The 22,873-nt window shown below is 30.6% G+C and overlaps 1 protein-coding gene across 2 annotated transcripts in view; it reads right to left on the reverse strand.

The window, feature by feature from the left end:
- LOC132750808 (protein stum homolog) overlaps positions 1-22,873 on the reverse strand; it is a 62,439-nt gene that overhangs the window by 37,382 nt on the left and 2,184 nt on the right. The window contains exon 1 of one of the 2 annotated variants that reach the window (XM_060740852.1): positions 17,158-17,678. The exons of the other annotated variant lie outside the window; for it this stretch is intronic. Coding sequence (XP_060596835.1) covers positions 17,158-17,350 — 193 coding nt within the window. The 5' untranslated portion in view covers positions 17,351-17,678. Of the gene's footprint in view, positions 1-17,157; positions 17,679-22,873 lie in introns of those variants that run through there. 2 annotated transcript variants of the gene reach the window in all.

Consider the following 22,873-nt stretch of genomic DNA (forward strand, 5'->3'; position numbering starts at 1 on the left):
ATATTGTCACCATCGTACTGTTGGAGAAAACACAATAACACAAAGTGGTGAGCAAAACTACGAAATAGAACAAATCAGCCACTATAGCTAATGGACGTAACGACGGACGTAACTAATGGTAAGGGGACGGTAACGTTAAACATTATCTTTATATATTTCTTGCCATTTACAACAAACGATAAATTAAAGTAACAGAAAATACAAATTAACGACGAGGATGGAATCCTTAATCCATTTACAATATGCTCTACTTAATACTAAATAATATAATATGATATAATGTTTCTTTCGTAAAGACGAAACGCAAAATCTTCAATCAATTTGGTTTTCCCTGGTTCATTATAAATACAGTTCATATAAAATTGGATTACATCGATTTAATTCTCTTCCCAAGATAAAATGCTTAATGTTTCCAGAATATTTCCATCCATCGTAATGTACAATAAATCTTAATGTATAACTTTAGGAAATATAATTCATTATTTTCTATCATCTACCTTTACAATCATACTTTGTAAGAATGCTACATGTGTTTACAGGTTCAAAAAGAAGGAATTTCAAATGTTTATAAGTTATCTTTTCTTATTCATAGTATTACGGGAGGTGTTTATGTTTAATGTACACGCTTTCATAAAAATATGTAGACATTTCCCAGAAGGTTTCCTAAATATCTTTATAATAAAAACACTCGGCAATTGAAAATAATACATTGTCTTAATTAGATCGAAACTCGATTTGGTAATAGTGCAATTGTTCTAGTTAAATTCTCAATGAATAAAAACTGAAAATTGTAGTTTATAATAACTAACTGTTTTGTCTCAAAACAATTGTTTGTGTTTTTTTTTTTGTGTTTTTTTTTTCCATTATCATCCATTTTCAAGATTTAATCGTAAAGTAGTTTCGACGGCACATACTGATGTGCCTTAATTTGCCAATATACAGGCTTTCTTTGATCAGCCGAGGATTGAAATGCCGGTTGTATAATTTAACACGACTGTAGTCTAGACTTTCTTAAATTTTATTATATTATCTTTTACTGTTTTGAAAGTTTTTGATCAAACAGTTTAGGACGTTTGTCATACATTCGTCGTTAAAAGTAGGCGAATATATTATGAAGTCACAAAAAATAATTCAGGTAAACATATATGGTTACATTCAAATGTAATTTTGTCACAAATGAATAAAGAAATTCAAAGCAATCGTGTTAAGTTTTAAAGTGTTACTTTATACATTCTTGCCTCAATATAAGGCTAATGTTTTAAAAGAACATTGTAAACTTAATAAATAAATGTTTAATATATGTATAAAGATAAGAATGTTGTCATCGACATCTCTGTTTTCTATCAATGCATGGCATTTATTGTAATGTTAACATTATAAATAAAGTTTGAAAAATTATATTTTTATTACTGGAAACAAGCAGCAAAACGCTGAAAAACCTGTTTTTTAGGAAAGAATTAATATAGAAAATAAAGTAGACCAACAATGTTGCCAAAATTTCCAGCTCATCAACAATTCCCAGGAAAAATCAATCAGTGATTATACAGAAATATTATGCCTTATGAAGACTCATATATAATCGCTCACAAATTATCTGAACTACAACAAGAGTAATTATTTTCTCAATGATCTGTCTTGGTACCTTCGTCTGCCCTGTTCCGTTTGGAGAGGGAATATCACACACTAACCAGACGATTCAGATACTATCAAAATGTTTGGTCTTGTAAAATAATGTAACGTTATACAACATTTTTTGATATGATTATAAAATATTAACAATTTCCTCATCATTGCTTACCCTTTTAGTATCGATATTGTGAACCCTAACAAATGTTTATACAAATATAGCTACATATAAAAGGCGCTTTACTCATGAAAGCAATCAAGTACAAAATATTGGTTTGAAAAATTATCATGTCATTTAACTTCTCATTTTCTAAAACATTTAAAATCGGATGATAAAAAAGATTAAAACAATATCACATACATATAAACAAATGGCATAGATTATTGACTTCGATTTGTAAGATTGGTCTTTTAAATGATGTGAAAATAGAAAACGATCTTGGTTGAGAAATTAATTTTTTGCTATTTATTTGCTTGTTTGTTTTTCTGGTTATTACGTAGATTTAGCACACATTTAGTTATATCTATGCGGTTGGTCCCCCTACCGGTTTTTCTCGATAACTAGTCAGTTATTACTCCTTAATTTCTCCTCAATTATCTAACTGCAAATCCCACATGACATATAACCACACACTCAACATCAAACAAGTGACTCCTGGATTGCAAACGTTTTGCTTTACCTATTTAGCTAAGCGGGCTATATGTCAATAATTGTTATTGACAAAAAATGATATCTCTTTTGGACTAATATTTTTAATCATAATGTATACTTTGTTTTTGGTCAGACTGTTTCTTTTTCAAGGAATAAAGATGATTATTTTAACATTTAACCTCTCTTTATTATGGTACTTTTCCCCATTTAATAGATTTTATGCCCACATAAAATAATTTATGTCATTGTTCTGTCCCTATACTCATTACTGTACAGAATATTACGGGTCAGGTTTTTAGCCGTTACGGGTCAGGTTTTAGCCAAGTACGTCTTAGCCAATCGATATCAAGACTTAAATCATGTGATGTTAATTAACCAATGATTACATTAGATCTATCACAAAGAAATAATTTTGGCGAGGAATGATTCTCGCCTTTCTGTTTACTAAAATTTATCTATTTTTGAAGTCATAAGCTTTATTTAAAGTGAACTAATTACGTATTACTATGAACAGTTATCTTATTAATCTGCTGGGAGCGAATTTTAGGGACGGTGTCCCCCGTTTCATATTCAATTTCGTGACGAAAATGGCAATTCATTTCACGGCAACACGGGCAGGATATCGTAACAGGAAACAATTTATTATCAAATGAACATTTCTACATTCGTTATTAAATTTCATATCATTTGAGACTCGGGAATTTAGACAGAACGATTGTAATCTACGATATGGATTTAATTTTCACAGACATATTTTTGTAGAAATGCAACTTTTTTGGGAGCTTTGAAAGTTTGAGACATCATCAGTCGGGAAACAGTTGTGCCGGCCTTTGGACACTGTTGGAACTAATGACATTTACAAATCAGAATTTATCCACAAAACGTTGCTAGTCATATATTACAGATTTCGTAGATACCATACTATTTACGAGTCCTGAAAGTTACCATTGTTCAACAGTTCAAGTTTTGTACATATGCCAAAATAAGCATAAACGATCATACTTATGGCGAATAAATGGTTCATGGTTGACATGTCTAAACAACATTTACCTGTTTACACCAGATGGATGCCACATGCTTACTCTGATCAGCTACGTCTCCTCAATGAGATAAGAACAGCAGCTTGGTCGCCGCCCCGAAGCATTTCATTTGTCAGACAATTTCAAAAGATAAGTATTTTGTTTACTATGTCTTTAAGTTATATTGTACTAAAGTCAGTATTTTACTGCATTGTCTGCCTGCCCTGTTATACAAACTATGAACAGATGAAGTCTAGGTTTGTTGCTTTGTCTTAACAAATTAATATAATAAGCTTTGATTATGACTCGAAGTAGATCTACTTAATGAATTTATCAGTGAGTAAATTTCTTTATATTTATAATATATAAGGTTATTCATTGCCGGGTTTGTTGTTGGTCATCAATTATTCTCCTAATGATAATGTACAAGAATGCAGTATTAATCAGACATAATTTTTCCTGGACACATAATTGAAATTCTATATTAGTCATGTTAGCAGGTTAGTTATCACTTATTTCCAATTCATTTACAGTTCACACAAACTTCTAATTACAGTAGATAATAGTACATGTTGATTTTCTGCTAGTCTACTATACATTTGTACACACATCATCATAGCAGTATTATTTAGCAACATGTTAAGTAACAGTCCAGATTGGAGCGATTTAGCCTTATTTCTTTTTAATTTTACATTTTTTTTGTTGACTCCAACTAAATACAGTAAGTGTGATTTAGTTTATAATTTCCATACATTCATGTTTCCCTGTTTTGTTTTTTTGTTTTTTTTTTTTTTTTTTTTTTTTTTTTTTTCAGTTATTGAATTTAAGATTCAAAATTACTGTTCTGAATTCTAATTTTGAATTTATTCTACTATACACTTAATCAAATTTTCTTTAAATTTACACTGACCTGAACTAATTTTCACTGGCCTAGGACCAGTGTTAAATTCTATGACTGGTTTTACAACAGTTTAAACACGATTACAACACAAGGTTAGTTTACAGTCCGTGTTAGTTGCATTTATACATATTCTAGTATACATGGCTTAATATATAGTTTTATGTCTGCGGGACTTAGTTAACATTTAGTACACATTTTCAACACAATATAGTTGACGATCCATGTGAGTGTGATTTTGTTTATAATTATACGCATCGTATGATAAATGACTTGGTTTATAATCCATGTCTGCTTGATAAAGTTTACAGTTCACACATAGTTTTATAATACATGTACATGTATGTAAGTGTGATTTTGTTTACAATTCGCACACATCCCATGATACATGGCTACGGTTATAGACCATGTCTTAGTGATTTAGTTTACCGATGATACACATGGTTTAGTTTACACGCATATTTTCTACACATGGTTTAGTTTACACTCCTGGTGAGTGTGATTGAGTTTAGAGTTCTCGCATATCCAATTATACATTGCTTAAGTTTATAGACAATGTCTGCGTGATTTAGTTTACAGTTCACGCCTATTTTCTACACATGGTTAGTTTACAGTCCATGTGAGTGTGATTTAGTTTACAGTTCACACTTATCATATTATACATGGCTTAGTTTAAAGTCCATGTCTGCGTTATTTAGTTTACAGTTCACGCCTATTTACACATGGTTTAGTTTACAGTCCATGTGAGTGTGCTTTAGTTTACAGTTCACACATATCCTATTGTACATGGTTTAGTTTAAAGCCCATGTCTGCGTGATTTAATTTACAGTTCACACTTATTTATTCACACATGGTTTAGTTTACAGTCAGTGCGAGTGTGATTTAGTTTATAGTTCACTCATAATTATCCTATCAGAATTAATTTAATAATCAATTACATTTCATACATTTAGTCTACCTTAATGACAAAATAATTCATATTTTTCAGATGAAACGGCCACAAATTCTCCTTACACCTGTTATTCAGGTCCACAACAAGGAAAAGCCAAATACCAAGAATGTCCAGTAAATCCTGCAAAAACCAAGACTAGTCGAGGGAGCAATCATTATCGTTGAATTAATAGTGCAAGCGGACCTGGGACCTAAGACAATGCTTTCATCAGTACATTAGCAGCCTTTCATTACATGTTTCATAGTTTTCAAGGTTGAGTCAGATAATGAATAAACTGATGTTGGCATACATGTTTTACACAGCTTCAAGGAAATTCATATTTATTGCCCAAGACAGTTGAAATAACATAAGAAGTAATGGTATTCAGATTGCTGAGCTAATAATTACACCTTTTATAAACCAGAAATAGATTCTGTACTTGTCTTGTCATCTTGGTTTAGTTACACGCCTTGCTATTCTTTCAACATACCATTATTGTACTATGCATTGCTTAGTTTACACGCTTTGCCATTTGTTTGTCTGTACTTGTCAGCTTGGCTTAGTTTACACGCCTTGCTATTATTTCAGCATATCATTGCTGTATTAGGCATTGCTTAGTTGACACGCTTTGCCATTTGTTTGTCTGTACTGGTCAGCTTGGCTTAGTTTACACGCCTTGCTATTATTTCAGCATACCATTGCTGTATTAGGCATTGCTTAGTTTACACGCTTTGCCATTTGTTTGTCTGTACTTGTCAGCTTGGCTTAGTTTACACGCCTTGCTATTATTTCAGCATATCATTGCTGTATTAGGCATTGCTTAGTTGACACGCTTTGCCATTTGTTTGTCTGTACTGGTCAGCTTGGCTTAGTTTACACGCCTTGCTATTATTTCAGCATACCATTGCTGTATTAGGCATTGCTTAGTTGACACGCTTTGCCATTTGTTTGTCTGTACTGGTCGGCTTGGCTTAGTTTACACGCCTTGCTATTATTTCAGCATACCCTTGCTGTATTAGGCATTGCTTAGTTGATACGCTTTGCCATTTGTTTGTCTGTACTGGTCAGCTTGGCTTAGTTTACACGCCTTGATATTATTTCAGCATACCATTGCTGTATTAGGCATTGCTTAGTTGACGCGATTTGCCTTCATTCATAAATTTTAATAGTGTGCATTGCTTAGTTTAAATGCTTTGCAATTTGTTTTCAAGTCACAAATTATGTACTGTCTTGTCAGCTTGGCTTAGTTTATTCTATCCATTCTGCACGGCTGATGCTTTAATTTGATATGAAATTGGATTTTAATTGTACATAGATACATTGTTACATCATGCCAGAAGTTCTTTTTCAAATTAATCATGTATGGGAACCCTACTAGCCCGCGCAAGAAAAATGTCCAATATCTAGTCAGGAAATACAGCCTTTATAAAAGGCCGCGGGAGATTTCCACATCATGTCTTAAATACATAAGTTTTTAATTAATCTAGGTTACAGTTTTACACTTTAATTTTTCGTAATTTAAGATCTGTCGGTATAAGGCAGCAGATCTTTATATATAGAAAAAGCAGTGAATTTCAGCAAACTGAGTGCCATTACAATCTTTTAAATTACTGACAGTTAAAGGCTGCAGTACGTTATACATACTGTATGTATATCTTGTGGCAGATATGCACAATTTGGCTTCATAAAGGTTTTATAAATCTGACAGTACAAGGCTGCAGGTTTCTTAATTAATCATACATATAATTTCAGATTGTGTTCATGCTACTGCATGATATTAATATCACTAGTTGAAGGGATTTATGTAAATGTTATAAGTACATTTGTACTGAAGGTTTTTATGTATTATTGTAGAAATGTTTACATTCACATCTTGTTCAAAGGTCTTGTTACTTTATAATTTTTTGGAAGAGTCTAGTCTTGTATAGAAACTTTTTCTCTTTATCCTTACTTAATACATTAATTTATATTTTTCATGCAACAATCATATAATGAACAAATTAACATTAGACACGTCAGACTCACATGTATTTAGGTCAAATGCATAAATAAGGTTTAATTAGATATTTTACAATTTTGATTTCAATTCTACATTAGGTCTTAACTGATAATTGGAAAACGTATAGCGAACAAATTGACATTTACATCTATTTTGGTTTAATGCATTTTAAAGGTTTAACGAATAAATGATTCGAAAGAATTGGCATATCCGCTAGGACTTACGCAAATTGAAGATACTAACTGAAATTCAATGTCACATACCTTACATAGGAGATGTGTATGTTTTAAATGTCTAAGGTGCCACGCACTGTTGACATACTCCAGTCTATGCATTTAAAATTTTAATTTACAATCTACTAGCCCAAATTCAGTTTTGAATTCATACTACTATATATTTAACTAAATTTTTGTATATTTTTCACTTCATGAACTAGTTTCACAGGCTAGGGGCCTGTGCTAAGTTTGATGACTGCAACTTGGAAGCCATGGCCATGCAATTTTGGCTGTTCACCATTGAAGGATATCTGGTTGCTGATACAATAATAATCCATTCCTAATTTCTAATTTAAAAAAGAATTTTTTCTAGTTTCATTGTCATTGATGACTAGTATATCTTGTAACAATTTTCCATTACACATAGTTTGAAACTATAAATTGATTCATACCTCTATTTGTTACAATCAGTTTAGACGTTGAAACAGTCCGGATAATGCATACTGTCAGATGTCTCAATAATACATATATAATGTAATTGTTATAAGTATTTTCACAGCTAATTATTTGGTCTATTAACTCAGTTGCTGGTTTACAATAGCATATCCTGTAATGTGCCTGACAGTTTAAGGCTGCAGTCCACATATATTTAAAGAACAAGTCAGGATCCATTTAAATGTTAGACATTAATTCTACACATATTATAATATTGTCATTAGATATATGATTTGTCGTAACATTTTTGTCCTAACATGACTTGATTAAATTAATGGTAACTTCGGCAAATTTAGCCCCTCTGTTTCAATCCTTATTACAGGTCAAGCTCATCCCTAGTCAAGTCTCCCTGGGTGGCGGAAGGTTCCCTTTGTGGCGGTTTTTACCTCCCAGTTTGGTTATTTCGATACAAATATGTACATGCCATGTTTGTTATTATGTAACATTTGTCATGTTTGTTATTATGTAACATTTGTCATTTATGGCATTTAATAAATGCCCTATTTCATTCAACCTAAGTGTTGTGTTTTATCTCATACCAAACAAGTTCGTCTTGCCAGTTATATTTGCTTGACCTGGACAATACATAAAATAGATTTTATGCCCACATAAAATAATTTATGTCATTGTTCTGTCCCTATACTCATTACTGTACAGAATATTACGGGTCAGGTTTTTTAGCCGTTACGGGTCAGGTTTTAGCCAAGTACGTCTTAGCCAATCGATATCAAGACTTAAATCATGTGATGTTAATTAACCAATGATTACATTAGATCTATCACAAAGAAATAATTTTGGCGAGGAATGATTCTCGCCTTTCTGTTTACTAAAATCCACCTCCTCCAACTCCATCCTCCTCTTTCAATTTTTGATGTTGATATAAATACCATTTCATTTATTCTTAATGAATCAGTTGTTTCACTTATTGTTTATCTCAATTATTTGTGCAACTATTCATGAGATACACTATATATATATATATATAATAATTATGTATATTGTTCATGCAAAGATTTATAAAACTAGTCGATGTTATATTATCTCTTTCAAATATTTTTCTATTTGTTGTCATAAATACTTACGATCTAGTCATATGTTATACACTTTTTAATGTATAGAATGTTTAACTATTTTCCAAGGATGGAGCCCTACATCAAGTGGTACTAGACACAAGATAAAAGGGCACAGGTTTCCAAACTATGGTTTTTCCTGGGCGAGTCGACCACGATTTGGAAAATATTTATTTTTTCTGGTCAATTGTTTTTGATCAGCAATCCATTTTATTATATTTTATGTAGATGGTTTTTGGTTCAACTTTGTCATCTTACATAACTTTTGTTAAGATTGTAATCTATTTGAATTACATTACAATGTTATCATAATCTGGCGGTTTTTACCTCCCAGTTTGGTTATTTCGATACAAATATGTACATGCCATGTTTGTTATTATGTAACATTTGTCATGTTTGTTATTATGTAACATTTGTCATTTATGGCATTTAATAAATGCCCTATTTCATTCAACCTAAGTGTTGTGTTTTATCTCATACCAAACAAGTTCGTCTTGCCAGTTATATTTGCTTGACCTGGACAATACATAAATATCCTGTAAAAGAAAGTCTTCCAATATTATCTAATCGAAGGTTTTCTTACGTGTCCCGGCATCATGAGTAACTTACATTTTGTACATTGCGTTCTAAAGAATGTTTCGTATTGTTGTTAATGAAAATTGATAATAATTTTGGCATTTGAAAGACATTACATTTTGTTGATATTGTTTGGCATACTGTATTCGACATTTCGTTACTAAAAGCACACGCAGTAACATCTTAACGAGGCTGAATCCTTTGATGCATTAATAATCTTTTTCACTAAATTACAATCGAAATTTGATTACTTTAATCAAAGATAAACAACAAAAAGTTGATTACAATCCAAAAACATGGCAAGATAATGGGATTTTATAATAAAACTAAAGCCAGATTGTTTCATGTGATTACAAGAAAACAAAGACAGATAGTCTGCAAGTTTTGCAAATACAGAAAATGCATGATATCAATTATACGTGATATGCCATTATTGAAAATTGAATAAAAAATGTTGTTGCTATTTTTTTGCACCGAGTTGGATCTGAGACAAGGCTCAATTTAGGTTAAATTTACCTATAGGTATTTTACAGTCATTATTATGCATTGTAAACATTCTGAGTGCATATTAAAACTAAACATAATATTCGCTTCATTTTATTCTAGAAACGTTTGACCAATATTAGATCTATTCTCTCTTGTTTTTTCGTTTCGTGCTTAATGACATTTTCATTCATATTCTTAATTATATCATAAATATGCCATGGATAATTATGTTTGGTCATTTTAAGCGACTTCGTATATTTCGTTTTTGAGTGTATGCCAACGTCATGTTTACAAAATATTATCAGTTAAATTGACATCAAAACTTTCTAAGGAATAATAAATTGAGACAAGTTTAATATGACAACGGTGATTTTGAAGAGCATGCTTAGCAAGTAATGTATTAGCAAATCTTCAAACACAAATAGTTAATGTAATCCACAAATATTCAATTTGAACCTTTGCTCATGTTAAATCATTGTATGTGTCAGATTGTAAGTTACATATTCTTTCATAAGTTGACATTTGGAAAAAGTTAATGCTTCTCAGGATGTAAAAAAATTGTCAACTTGGTTAATACTAAAGAATTTGTCGATATATATGAAAGTGCAATTTTATCTAAACATGGCCGCCATACAGTAAAGAAATATTTACGTCATGAGTAGGGCATTTTTCATTTAAAAAATGGAACTGTCTACAAAATATCCAATAGTTCTTCAGAGCTCTTAAGATCGTAAAGATACTAAAGGTAACTTGCTTTACTCATAGCCTGCTGGCGACAACTTATTATAGACATACAACCATTGTAGACTAGTCCTTGTCGCCCTGTCGTTTTGCCATTCAGTCAGTGCAAATTATGGAACTGACCTTAGAAATGATGAATGTTCCGGTTCCGAATTGACAATAGAGAGGTCCCTTTAACATTGTTATTTAGACTTTAAGTCTTAATACTATATAAGTTTGAATTCTATTGAAAACTTTATTTACAATCGTAGTTTTTAATCTTACATGTATTTTTACTTTAATCAATGTATTTCGTTTCGTGCTTAATGAAATTTTCATTTATATTCTTAAATATATCATAAATATGCCATGGAAAATTGTGTTTGGAACCAATGTGCTAAAAACCTTTAATTGAAATCAAATTTCCTATAAGTAAACATAGTTAAATAAACAGTTCAGTGATCAAACCATTTAGCAAATTAAAATAGAGATAAATCAGCTTCGTTCAATGTTTCCATTTTTATCTATTTCCGTGTTATATTTAATTACATTTATTTGGCAGACAACACACGAAATAAAACATTCTTCTCTGCGAGGATTATATTTGCCATTAAGAAAAAAATAATTGTGGTTAAGTGGTGAAAGAACATTATGACCATATTGTCATGGTGGGATTTTATGTTTAACCTGAATACGTAAAAACCGTTTAAAATGAAGAGAAAAACGGTTTAAGAACCATTTAAAAGATGTATTTTGATTAAGACTTTCAGCATAATTTGGGTCGTTTTATTCTGAACATTAAGTATAAGTTACTTAATATCTAAAAGCTATATATAAAGTTTATAACTATCTGCAAAATATAAAAGCTTATTATATTGGTTGAGGATGTGATCATTTATATGCACAGTTACGTGTATTCCCATAACTAAAACAGACAAACAAGCAATGTCTTTTTTTTTCAAACAAAACTAAATTGTATAAGTTATAACAAAACATCAGAGGTTATTTATCATCTAAATTCTTAAATGAAAGTTTGTTCAATGTTTGTTTGTATTGCGTTTGTGTAATGCATATATCAGAAAACAGTTAATTCAAATTGCAAATGTAATTTATAATTTGAAGAAAAGCATTACCAGTACTGCTGCCAGGAAAAACATGTGTTTAATTCACCTTATCATCCATCATATATAAGATTTTAAGACGTGTTTATTTCTCTGCTTCAAATAAAATGAGCACGTGTTGATTAAATTAGTTTATAAACAGAAAATACCTTGCTTGAGTTAATACAGCAATAACAAGCAAGACACTGCACAGTTTCAAGTGAATAATGTTTATATGATTCGGTGGATTCCAAAACGTGCGTTATCTAGGATACAATACTTCTATAGTAAAACCGGCCTCTATTTTTTATTAATTTATCTTGTGTCTTTTTTTTGTAAAATTAGTATATGTAAGGCTATCCAATGTACTAAATGAACGATGTTAGACTGCTAGAAATGTTCGATGATTTGTTCCGAACAATTTGTGACGATATACAGAAAGCCGGTAAAAGCTTTATCGAAATATTATATACACACCATAAGTAATGACATAGACACAATTTTGTTAGTGTGGCGAAACGTCTTTGCAGTTCTTGATTAATGTTGATCTACCGAATGACTTGTTAATAAATATCTATCAATTTAAAACCTTAAAATGATATGAAATAAAATGTCTGTCAAAGGTAATAAGAGCAAATTCAGTTTGTAAAATTTCAATCATAACATTGTTAACTTAAATCCTGCTTAAATATGTCTATCAAAACATACCATGGTAAATTATTTTTAAAAGACAATCTCCACTGCAGTAACACCGATATTGAAACGTGTGCAATCACTTGTTTACGGTGTTTCGTTAAGGCCAGTAAGTTTCCTCTGAGAACGGAAAGCGAGACACATGACAGTACGACTCTGACAGTACGACAGTACGATGGTGAATGTACGGCAATTATATGGTAACAATACGACAGTACGATGGAGAAACACGACAGATAAATGGTGACCGTCCATCGTTCTGTAGTATTGTCACCATTGTATTGTTGGAGAAAGCACAATAAAGTGTAGAACAAAAGTACAACATAGAACAAATCAGCCACTGTAGCTAATGGACGTAACGACGGACGTTACGAATGATAAGGGGACGTTAACGTTAAACATCATCTTTACATATGTCTTGCCATTTACAACAAACCACAAATTAAAGTAACAGAAAATACAAATTAACGACGAGGAAGGAGTCCTTAATCCATTTACAATATGCTCCACTCAATACTAAATAACATAATATGTTATAATGTCTCTTTCTTAAAGAGGAAACGCAAGATCTTCAAATAATTTGCTTTATCCTTCTCCATTATAAACACAGTTCATTGGATTAGGTCGATTTAATTCTCTTCCCTAGATAAAACGTTTAATGTTTCCATATTATTTCCATTCATCGTAACGTACAATAAAGCTAAAGGTATAACTTCAGGAAATAGAATTCATTATTTTCTATCCTCTAACTTTACAAACAGACTTTGTAAGAATGCTACATCTTTCTACAGGTTAAAAAAGAAGGAATTCCAATGTTTATATGTTATCTTTTCTTATTCATAGTATTACGGGAGGCGTGTCTGTTAAATGTACAATCTTTCACGAAAATATGTAGAAATTTTCCAGAAGGTTTCATAAATATTTTTATAAAAAGCAAATTGGCAATTGAAAATAATCAATACTGTAAATTTGATAGGAAATCGATTTGATAACAGTGCATTTGTTCTGATTAAATTCTCAATGAATGAAAAATGTAAATTGTAATTTATAAAAACCAACTGTTTTGTATCGGAACAATTGTTGTTGTTGTTTTTTAGTTTTTTATGTTTTGTTGTTTCTTTTTTAATTATCATCCATTTTCAAAATTTAATCGTAAAGTAGTTTCGATGGCACATCCTGATGTCGTGTAATATAAAATTAAATAAGTAGGAATATATAAAAACAATCGGCTAAATTACCAATATGCAGGCTTTCTTTGATCAGTTGAGGATTAAAATGCCGGTTGTATAATATAACACGACTGTATTCTAGTCTCTTTCTTTCTGCCATTGCACGACATTTCTTGTAATTTTCAAATTATAAATAAAGTTTGTTGCAGTATTATTTATTTTCCTACTTGGAAACAAGCAGTGAAACGCTTGAGAACCTGTTTTCAAGAAAGAATTGATATAGAAATAAATATATAGTAGACCAACATTGTTGCCAAAATTTCCAGCTCATCAACAATTCCCAGGAAAAATCAATCAGTAATTATACAGAAATATTATGCCTTATGCAGACTCGCATATAATCACTCACAAATTATCTGAACTACAACAAGAGTAATTATTTTGTCAATGATCTGTCTTGGTACCTTCGTCTGCCCTGTTCCGTTTGGAGAGGGAATATCACACACTAACCAGACGATTCAGATACTATCAAAATGTTTGGTCTTGTAAAATAATGTAATGTTATACAACATTTTTAGATATGATTATAAAATATTAACAAATTCCTCAACATTGCTCACCTTTTTAGTATCAATATTGTGAACCCATACAAATAAAGCCACATATAAAAGGCGTTTTACACATGAAAGCAATCAAGTACAAAATAATGGTTTGAAAATTTATCATGTCATTTAAATTCTCATTTTCAAATAATTTAAAATTTGGTTATAAAAAAGATTAAAACAATATCACATAAATATAAACAAATGGCATAAGTTATTGACTTAGATTTGTAAGATTGGTCTTTTAAATGATGTGAAAATAGAAAATGATCTTGGTGATAACTAACCAGTTATTACTCTACAATTGCTCCTCAATTATCTTACTGCAAATTCCACATGACATATTACCATACACTCAACATCAAACAAGCGACTCCTGGATTACAAAAGTTTTGCTTTACCTATTTAGCTAAGCGGGCTATATGTCAATAATTGTTATTGACAAAATATAATATGATCTCTTTTGGACTCATATTTTTAATCATAATGTATACTTTGTTTTTGGTCAGACTGTTTCTTTTTCAAGGAATAAAGACGATTATTTTAACATTTAAACTCTTTTTATTATGGTACTTTTCCCCTTTTATATCCTGTAAAAGGAAGGTCTTCTAATATTATCTAATCGAAGGTTTTCTTACGTGTCCCGGCATCATGAGTACCTTGCATTCTTGAGAATATTTTGTGTTGTTGTTAATGAAAACTGATATTAATTTTGGCATTTGAAAGACATTTGTTGATATTGTTTGGCATACTGTATTCGATATTTCGTTACTAAACTCACACGCAGTAACATCTTTTCTGTTTTGCACAACGAGGATGAATCCTTTGATGCATTACAAATCTCGTTCACTAAATTACAATGAAAATTTAATTACCTTAATCAAAGAAAAACAACAAAACGTTGATTACAATCCAAGAAAAACATGGCAAGATAATGTGATTTTATAACAAAACTAAAACCAGATTGTTTCATGTGATTAAAAGAAAACAAAGACAGATAGTAAATACGGAAAATGCATGATATCAATTATACTTGATATGCCATTACTTTAAATTGAATGAAAAAATTGCAGTTGCCATTTTCTTTGCACCGAGTTCGAGCTGAGAAAAGGTTCAATTTAGGCTAGATTCACTTATAGACATATGCATTTCACGGTCATAATTATGCCTTGTAAAACATTCTGAGTGTATATTAAATCTACACTAAATATTCGCTGTATTCTATTCTGGAAATACTTGACTTATCTTTTTAAACTTAAACAGTGACAGGCAGCACTTGCACAATATTGGTTTGATAAAATACACGTGATATACCTTAACTTAATTAACTAAATATAACATAAACAGTAAAGTTTAGAAGTTTAAAGTTTTTGAAATAGAGATGGAAATCTTATTTGGTTTATATATATTTTTTTTAAAAATTGTTAAAGAAGCATATACAAGTTAAATTACAGAAAAGCGATTTGTAAATAAATGCATTAATTTTACAACAAAGATAAAAATAACCAACTGTACATTATATAAGTAATCAAAGTATGAAGATGTGAAATATATCTGTTACTTTACACACACAAATTACGTTATGATAGTATGTTTTGTTTTTAGCCAATACTAGATTAGTTATACTATAATATTGTAGACAGTTAATACTGTCAGAGTCTGCACTGCTTTCTTTGCAGAAAAGAGACTGTGGGGGAAACTCTAGTTTTACGAGTACGATCATTAAAATAGTCATAAATTTATTGAAATTGTATCAGTTAAGATTAAACATTTTTTAGATCATCTAAAATTTTCCAGAAGTTTTTTGTGTGTGTATTTTACACGTTTCGTAAATTGTTTAATAGGCTCTATGGCATTATTTGATTTGAACTTTATTGCAGTAAAACATGCCCTACAGCCACAAACTCCTGTAAAACATAGAGATCTGCGTACAAGTCTTTAAAATGTGGAGAAGTATACAAACAATAAAAACAAAAAGGGAAATAATGTCACTCGTATACTTGAAAAGATAGTCTACTATATGTCCATCTGCCAGTCTATAAGGTTGTTAATGCAAGCTAGTAAACCATTCTTATACGGTACACAAGGCGTAGTAGTTAATGAAACAGTAGGCGTATTGGATTCATTATGCTGACATGGATGCTCTTAGATTTTCGGCAGTCGCCTTAGTAACGACAAACAGAGTGAATTGCAATTTTTGTTTTTAAAATACTGTTAGTCATAAAGATCTAAAATAGTGGCAGCTTCGGGATACTAAAAAATGCATGGTTTGGTACTGACTTTAACTAGCCTGATTTGCAAATATCTTGTTTATTCCACTATCTAAGACCTATCGAGTTGCCATTTTACCCTTTTCTTACTTCTTTCCAAATGAAAGTATCAATATCATATGATGAACACTGCAGCAGAATTTAAAATGCGAATTTCATTATCGAAAAGGTTGTCTGAGATTTTATATCAGGGATGCAAGACAATTCATATTCTGATTGTTTACTGCTTGCTTTACAAACAATATTTATAGTACATAAAGTTCAAAGATGTCATAAAGCAATAAGTTGTAACCGACAGTCCTGTTCACAGTTATAAATTATATCATTTTTGAAAATAAGGCCACCAGAAAATAAAAGTATTAACTCCTGTTTTTGTGATATACATGAAGCTTACATATTATTCATATTATAGAAACATTAGAAAATATTGGTAACTTTATAAGACATTTAAAACCCATCATTCTTTGGTTTGACGTATGAAACACGTAACTATGATTGAATGCATTTTATAATTAGTATGTACTACTTACGAGGGATATGTTTCAAAATCATCAGTTGATTCCTTTTCCATAACTACTTTTACTACTTAAGACCTTGGTGAAAACAAATTTAGTGTTCATTATACATTGTACTTACCGAAACCAGGCAGAACAATGTTTAAAAGACAACACGTCACTGCAGCACCGAGAGGAAGTTTGGGTATAGACATGTATAAGGGCCCATGCTTTTCTTTTACTTCAACTATGTCCGTTTTGTCGTCTGCTATTTTAACAGATTTTTGCTTTTTAAGTTGGCGGAAAATTTGATCGTTTTCCTCTTCAGATTCCATTTTGTTGTTGTTGTTTAGTATGATACTTCAACAAAAATAAATCCAGGACCGTTAATCCACAAATATGGTGTTAGTTGCTTTTAAAATACATGTAACAATAAGCATGGATAAGCTTGTTTGTGCTTTTTGCTTCTTCCTAATCTTAACTATTTACATAAATAAAAGATGATCATACTTCCAGAATTATTTCAAATTTTTTGCAGCACAAATTAACGCAAAACGATTCGAAACACAGGAAATAGTATTTTCTCTCATCATTACTCCGCGTGATTTTTATCGTCTGCTTTATGAATAGACTGTGCCAATATGATATCTCTCTCTGCAGGTACTTACAGGCGAAATTCCAATGCTGATGTTTTTCACTATTCTCATTCACAGTTAGACGGTAGGGGGTTCTGTTTAATGTTGAAGCTTCCTGGATAATTTGCGTATTGGAATTTTCGAGTTTTCGAAGAAAATTATATTGATAAAAACAAATTGCTAATTTTAAAAAATAAACTTTAGGAAGACAACTTGGCAAATGTGTACTGTTATGTTTTAAAGTGTCTATTAAACAGTAGCTTAGATTAACAGACTGATCTATCGCAAAGTACAGAGTTTTATTAGCAATGTTTATCACTTAAAAATGTTTCCAACGAAAACGATCATGCAATATTTCTTACGACTTTCTTTTCTTTTTTCAATAGTGGAAAACAAGATGATTTAAAATACATAAATAGCTTTTTAAAAATTGAAAAATTGAACAAGCGCTTTCAAATCTTTAAAGACTATGTACAAATTGTGTTTGTATTAGAACATTATAGAAATAAGTGATATTATTTTGAAACAGAAAAGTTTTTAAATATTTACCAATATTTATATTAATTACCTTTATTTCATGATATTTTACAAGTTGAATTGTGTATTACAAGTGTAGATTGTGCAAAATGTACGCCAAGCATTATTATCGGTTCGGCAGAACGGTGTCTTTACGATATCAGCGTTAGGAAATTAAAAACAATATCGCTCATTTCAGAATTGAAATTTTATCATTGAATAATTGACATTTTAATGAAGCTTTGTATATCCAAATGTTTTGTTCAGTCAAAACAGTCTTTCAACTCACACGGAAAAGAACTAATTGAATTTGTATATTTCATCTGTATATTGCTAGCTGTTTATTAGCAGAACAAAAGATAAAATAAAAAACGTAACTATTTGCCAATGGATATCTTTGCACCATATACAAACTTTTCAACGCTATAAAATGTGATTCTTGGGAAGTCATTTTAACCTCAAATTACCAACGCCTTTAAGTTATAAAACAGTTATAACCAATATCCAGGTGAGGCCAACTAAATCGACCTTTGATCACTGTAAACAATATTGTTAATGAAGATGATACCAGTTTTAATCAGGTTCACTTTAGTCTAATGAAAAAAGCACACGCCTACAAAGAAGATAAGATATGAACTAATGCGGAACCATGACCTTATTCACATTTATCACGTTTGTATGTCAGAGAGCACATAAGTTTATCTTCATCAAGATGATAAATCAAGGTAAATAATATTCATCGGAGAATATGGTTCATAATTTCCTGGAACAAGTAAATGTAAGATATTTGAGAAATATTTCATATGGAGTTTACAAATTTACTGCGAATGTTATTTCAATGTTTGGCTACTGAAACTGAATTCAGTAACTTTGAGACCATTCATGGAATTCACGAAAGTGTAATTTTGATGGTCCTGTGCTCAACTTCTTATGGACGCATATGCAAACGATTTTTAGTGTATCAATGTTTTCCTTATTTGAATGTCACCTTCTGTAGAAGCTGGTGCTTTAGGTGAATACAGTAGATTGCGTTCATGAACAAGCACGATCAAACCGAGCCCGCAACATTAACAATTTTGCCTTGGACGCCTTAAAGGGGTCTCAATTATGACTATTTGAAATTTGCAAGGCAACAAATAATGCGGATATACTTCTGGTATATTATAAGGAGAGATAAACTACATATACAATAAGGTTTAAAGTCCAATATATTCAGACATATTTGTTTTGAATTGACTTTTGTTCATAACCATTTAACTATCCATTAGTATGTCTTTATGTAGAACTTAATTTATTTATTAATATCAGCAAAAACTATGCATTTTAACATTGCAACACAATCACATAACGAAACATGCATTTAGCAAAGCATATATCAATACATATCAGTACTGTAATCAATAAAAGGAGTCCTCGGCAAAGAAGTCAAAAAGAGCAGTTTTGTTATTTGGAAAGAAAGATGTATTTTAGATAGATGTTTCTACTTGAACAGATGTTTCTTTTTCGGTTTGTTAATATAATGATGATCAATAATAGTGTATATTTTCTTTTCTTCTTCTACTGTAATATATATGATATTTGAATGCTTGCCTATTTAGTTAAAAGTTCATGGAAACCACATCATGAAGCAAACGAAAAAAAAGAGAAGATAACATAATCAGATAGGTTAGCATTTCCATAATTTGATTTACCTTCATTGCAGTTAATGTATGCAAATGAAGGATTTCTTCATTTGCATATTTTCTTGTCCAATGAATATGTATGAGTTCGTATAATCATGTCTCGTTTACATTTTTTTCCAAGAAAAAAACTGAAATTTTTAGTGTGACTGCGGTTAATCAAAGTTACAATCGTGGTTATTGTGTCGGTAAGTTCACATCGAGATTCCTGATCGATGCATACTGATAACCATATACATATCAGCCCGAAAACAAAAGTTTTTTCTACGTATCAATAAATTAACATAGCTTTATTATTTTAAACAAAAAAAAATAATTGTTAAGAATTATGTACAAAAAATGTAAATAATAAGAAACGACTAATATAATTTTTGTTTACAAGTTGAAATAGGTCGTTCAAAGTAATAATGGTAGAAAAGACGTAGCTTTCATTGTTACTACTGCTTTGATTTTTATCTATAACTCTATTGTTTTTGCTTAATATTTGTGACTGTTGTTAAAAGGGGCCATGCGGCAAATTTTTGTTTGTTATGATCAAATTGATATGAAATTTAGAAGTTGTATAATAAATAATGTACAAAAATGCACAAACCTAACTTAAATTATTTAATTAAACAAATAAGTTTTTTTTAAGTATAAAAATTACGGGTTTTTGTTGAGCTTACGTAAACGTGAAAATAGCTTGGTATTTAAGAATATTTGAAATAAGATTTTTATTGTTTGAGAAAAACGTTGAAATAGAAAATATGCTTTGATATAATAAGATAAAAATAATTTCGTTTGGCAAGTTATTACACCTCTGTTGATGGTTTTCAGTGAATATTTGTCTATAATCATTACTTGTGGACATACACATAACTTTAATTCGATGATTAAAAAATCATCAATAGCGCAGTCTACTTATGACTTACCGTTACTTCGTAATTATTGTAAAAATGTGATCCCTTTTAATAGAAAGTCACTACGAATATAACACTTTCAAAACATACTTAGTATTTTGGTTAAGTCTCATCCATTACATGTACATGTACATATAATACATATTTATGCAGACACGTGACTAATAAATTACCATCTGGATATATTGCGCTATTCTCAAATGAACTGTTGGTTTTCACATTTTATAAATTACTAGAATGATTAACATTCTGGAAATAAGGAAAAACAAATTTCTAGACGGGAGCAATATTTTTATTTCTCTAAATGTTGTATTTATGTTCGATAAACGACGTAGTTTAGACGTTTAAAAATAATAACACGTCCTGCACTTGAAACAAATCTTCCTCTTTGCGTTTTCAAAGAGGATGTAATCCTTTTTTTCCTGGCCTGTTGGAACCAAATTAAGCAGAGACAAATCCAAATTATGCGGACTTTGTGCAAAACTGAATAGTTTAAGCTTAAAATCGCGGTAATTACGTTTATAGTTTTAATGTTTAAATATCACGTCAACGTATTGGAACAGTAATGATAAAAGTAATAAGAATTCGATCAGCCGCCAATGTGTAAACATTGTAACAGGAAGTACTATATTATTACATCATTTCGTCTGATGACATTAATGACAACATATTGTCCGCAGTCAAATTTATTATTTTATGTAAATACAAATATGAATGAAAAATGGTAAAATCCATTAAATTTGTGATAATCTCAACATTTTGTGTACAAAAATCTGTTTATCAATATTTTTCTATTCATTTCACTTTTTCAGAGTCAATTCTTACGTGCAAAATAACTTAAAATTCAAAATAAAACCATTAAGTACAATAAACTAATAGATAAATCACGTTAGTTATTGAATGAATATTAAAACCATATATCAAAGGATTGAAAGTTCAAGTAAGTGAGCATGTAATTACAAAAGTTGTTTTCTGATGGAAAATCTAAGCTAATTCGCCCACGCTTATTGATGCCGTACTGAGACCGTTATTTCAAACAAACGGCAATGCTGATGGCAATTTGATTTTTTATGTCTGTTAGAATAAATACGTTGTTTTAAAAGAGACATTTGTCAAGCTAATTCCATTAAACAAGCGTTCCTTACTTCCTTTTTAAAGCTTACACATACATCAAAGTTAGCATGTTCTAGTTTTATGTGCCTGATGTAATACTGGGGATCAATACTGAAATAAAGACATTAGTTTGTTTGTTTGGTTTGGTTTTACGGCGCACCAGCACTATTTAGGTCATATGGGGCTGAGACACGAACGATTAGTTTGGCTAATCTCTGGTGTTACAAACTTAAAGCAACGCCAGCGATCAAAACCACCTCACCTGCCGGAGCTTAGTTATACATAGACTCCAGTAATTCGCATTCATTTCATTGCCTCTTAGGTTCAGACAGGGATAAAGGGTGGCTGCATTTCTGATGCCTCAACCCTTAAAGGCAACCCCTTTTGCACAAGGGTGAATGACATTAGTAATATCCTTCGCTTTCCTTAACAGAAAGTGATGAATTATCTTTGAATTGACCAAAATCGACTTTTCAATGTTAAAACATGGCCTCACACATAATTTGGAATAAGAAATGTTTTGTTGTATTTTTTTTTTTATATATTTCATTAAAATATTTTTTTTCTGTTATGCAAATGAGTTAACAATTATTCTTAATGATATTAAAAGAATACCTTAGAGACGTAGTAACGTATTTGTTATGTGTCAACTCGTCTCTTCCATGACATTTTGTATGTAAAATAGTTGTATGTTTCTATTATTCATACCATATTGACATGCATATAAAAGGAGATTTATCTAGCGTTATTTTATGTTGTTTGTCCTCTGAAAAAAGTATACTGAATCATAATGGAACAAAAGGAAGTTATAAAAAAACTACAATGTTCATTATGTCACAAAATATAGAACAGCGATATTGTGATAGACAGAAAAAACACCATTCTGATAATTATAACATATCTAATTATAACATATCTTAATTTTACTAAGAAATACAAATTGAACATCGCACGAAGCACATATTCATAAATAAAAATACACATACAAAAGGCACTTACAGTAATGGGGTTAAAAG

This window comes from Ruditapes philippinarum, unplaced genomic scaffold (assembly GCF_026571515.1).
Source record: "Ruditapes philippinarum isolate M1 unplaced genomic scaffold, ASM2657151v2 ctg1588_1_1_1_1, whole genome shotgun sequence".
NCBI lineage: Eukaryota > Metazoa > Mollusca > Bivalvia > Venerida > Veneridae > Ruditapes > Ruditapes philippinarum.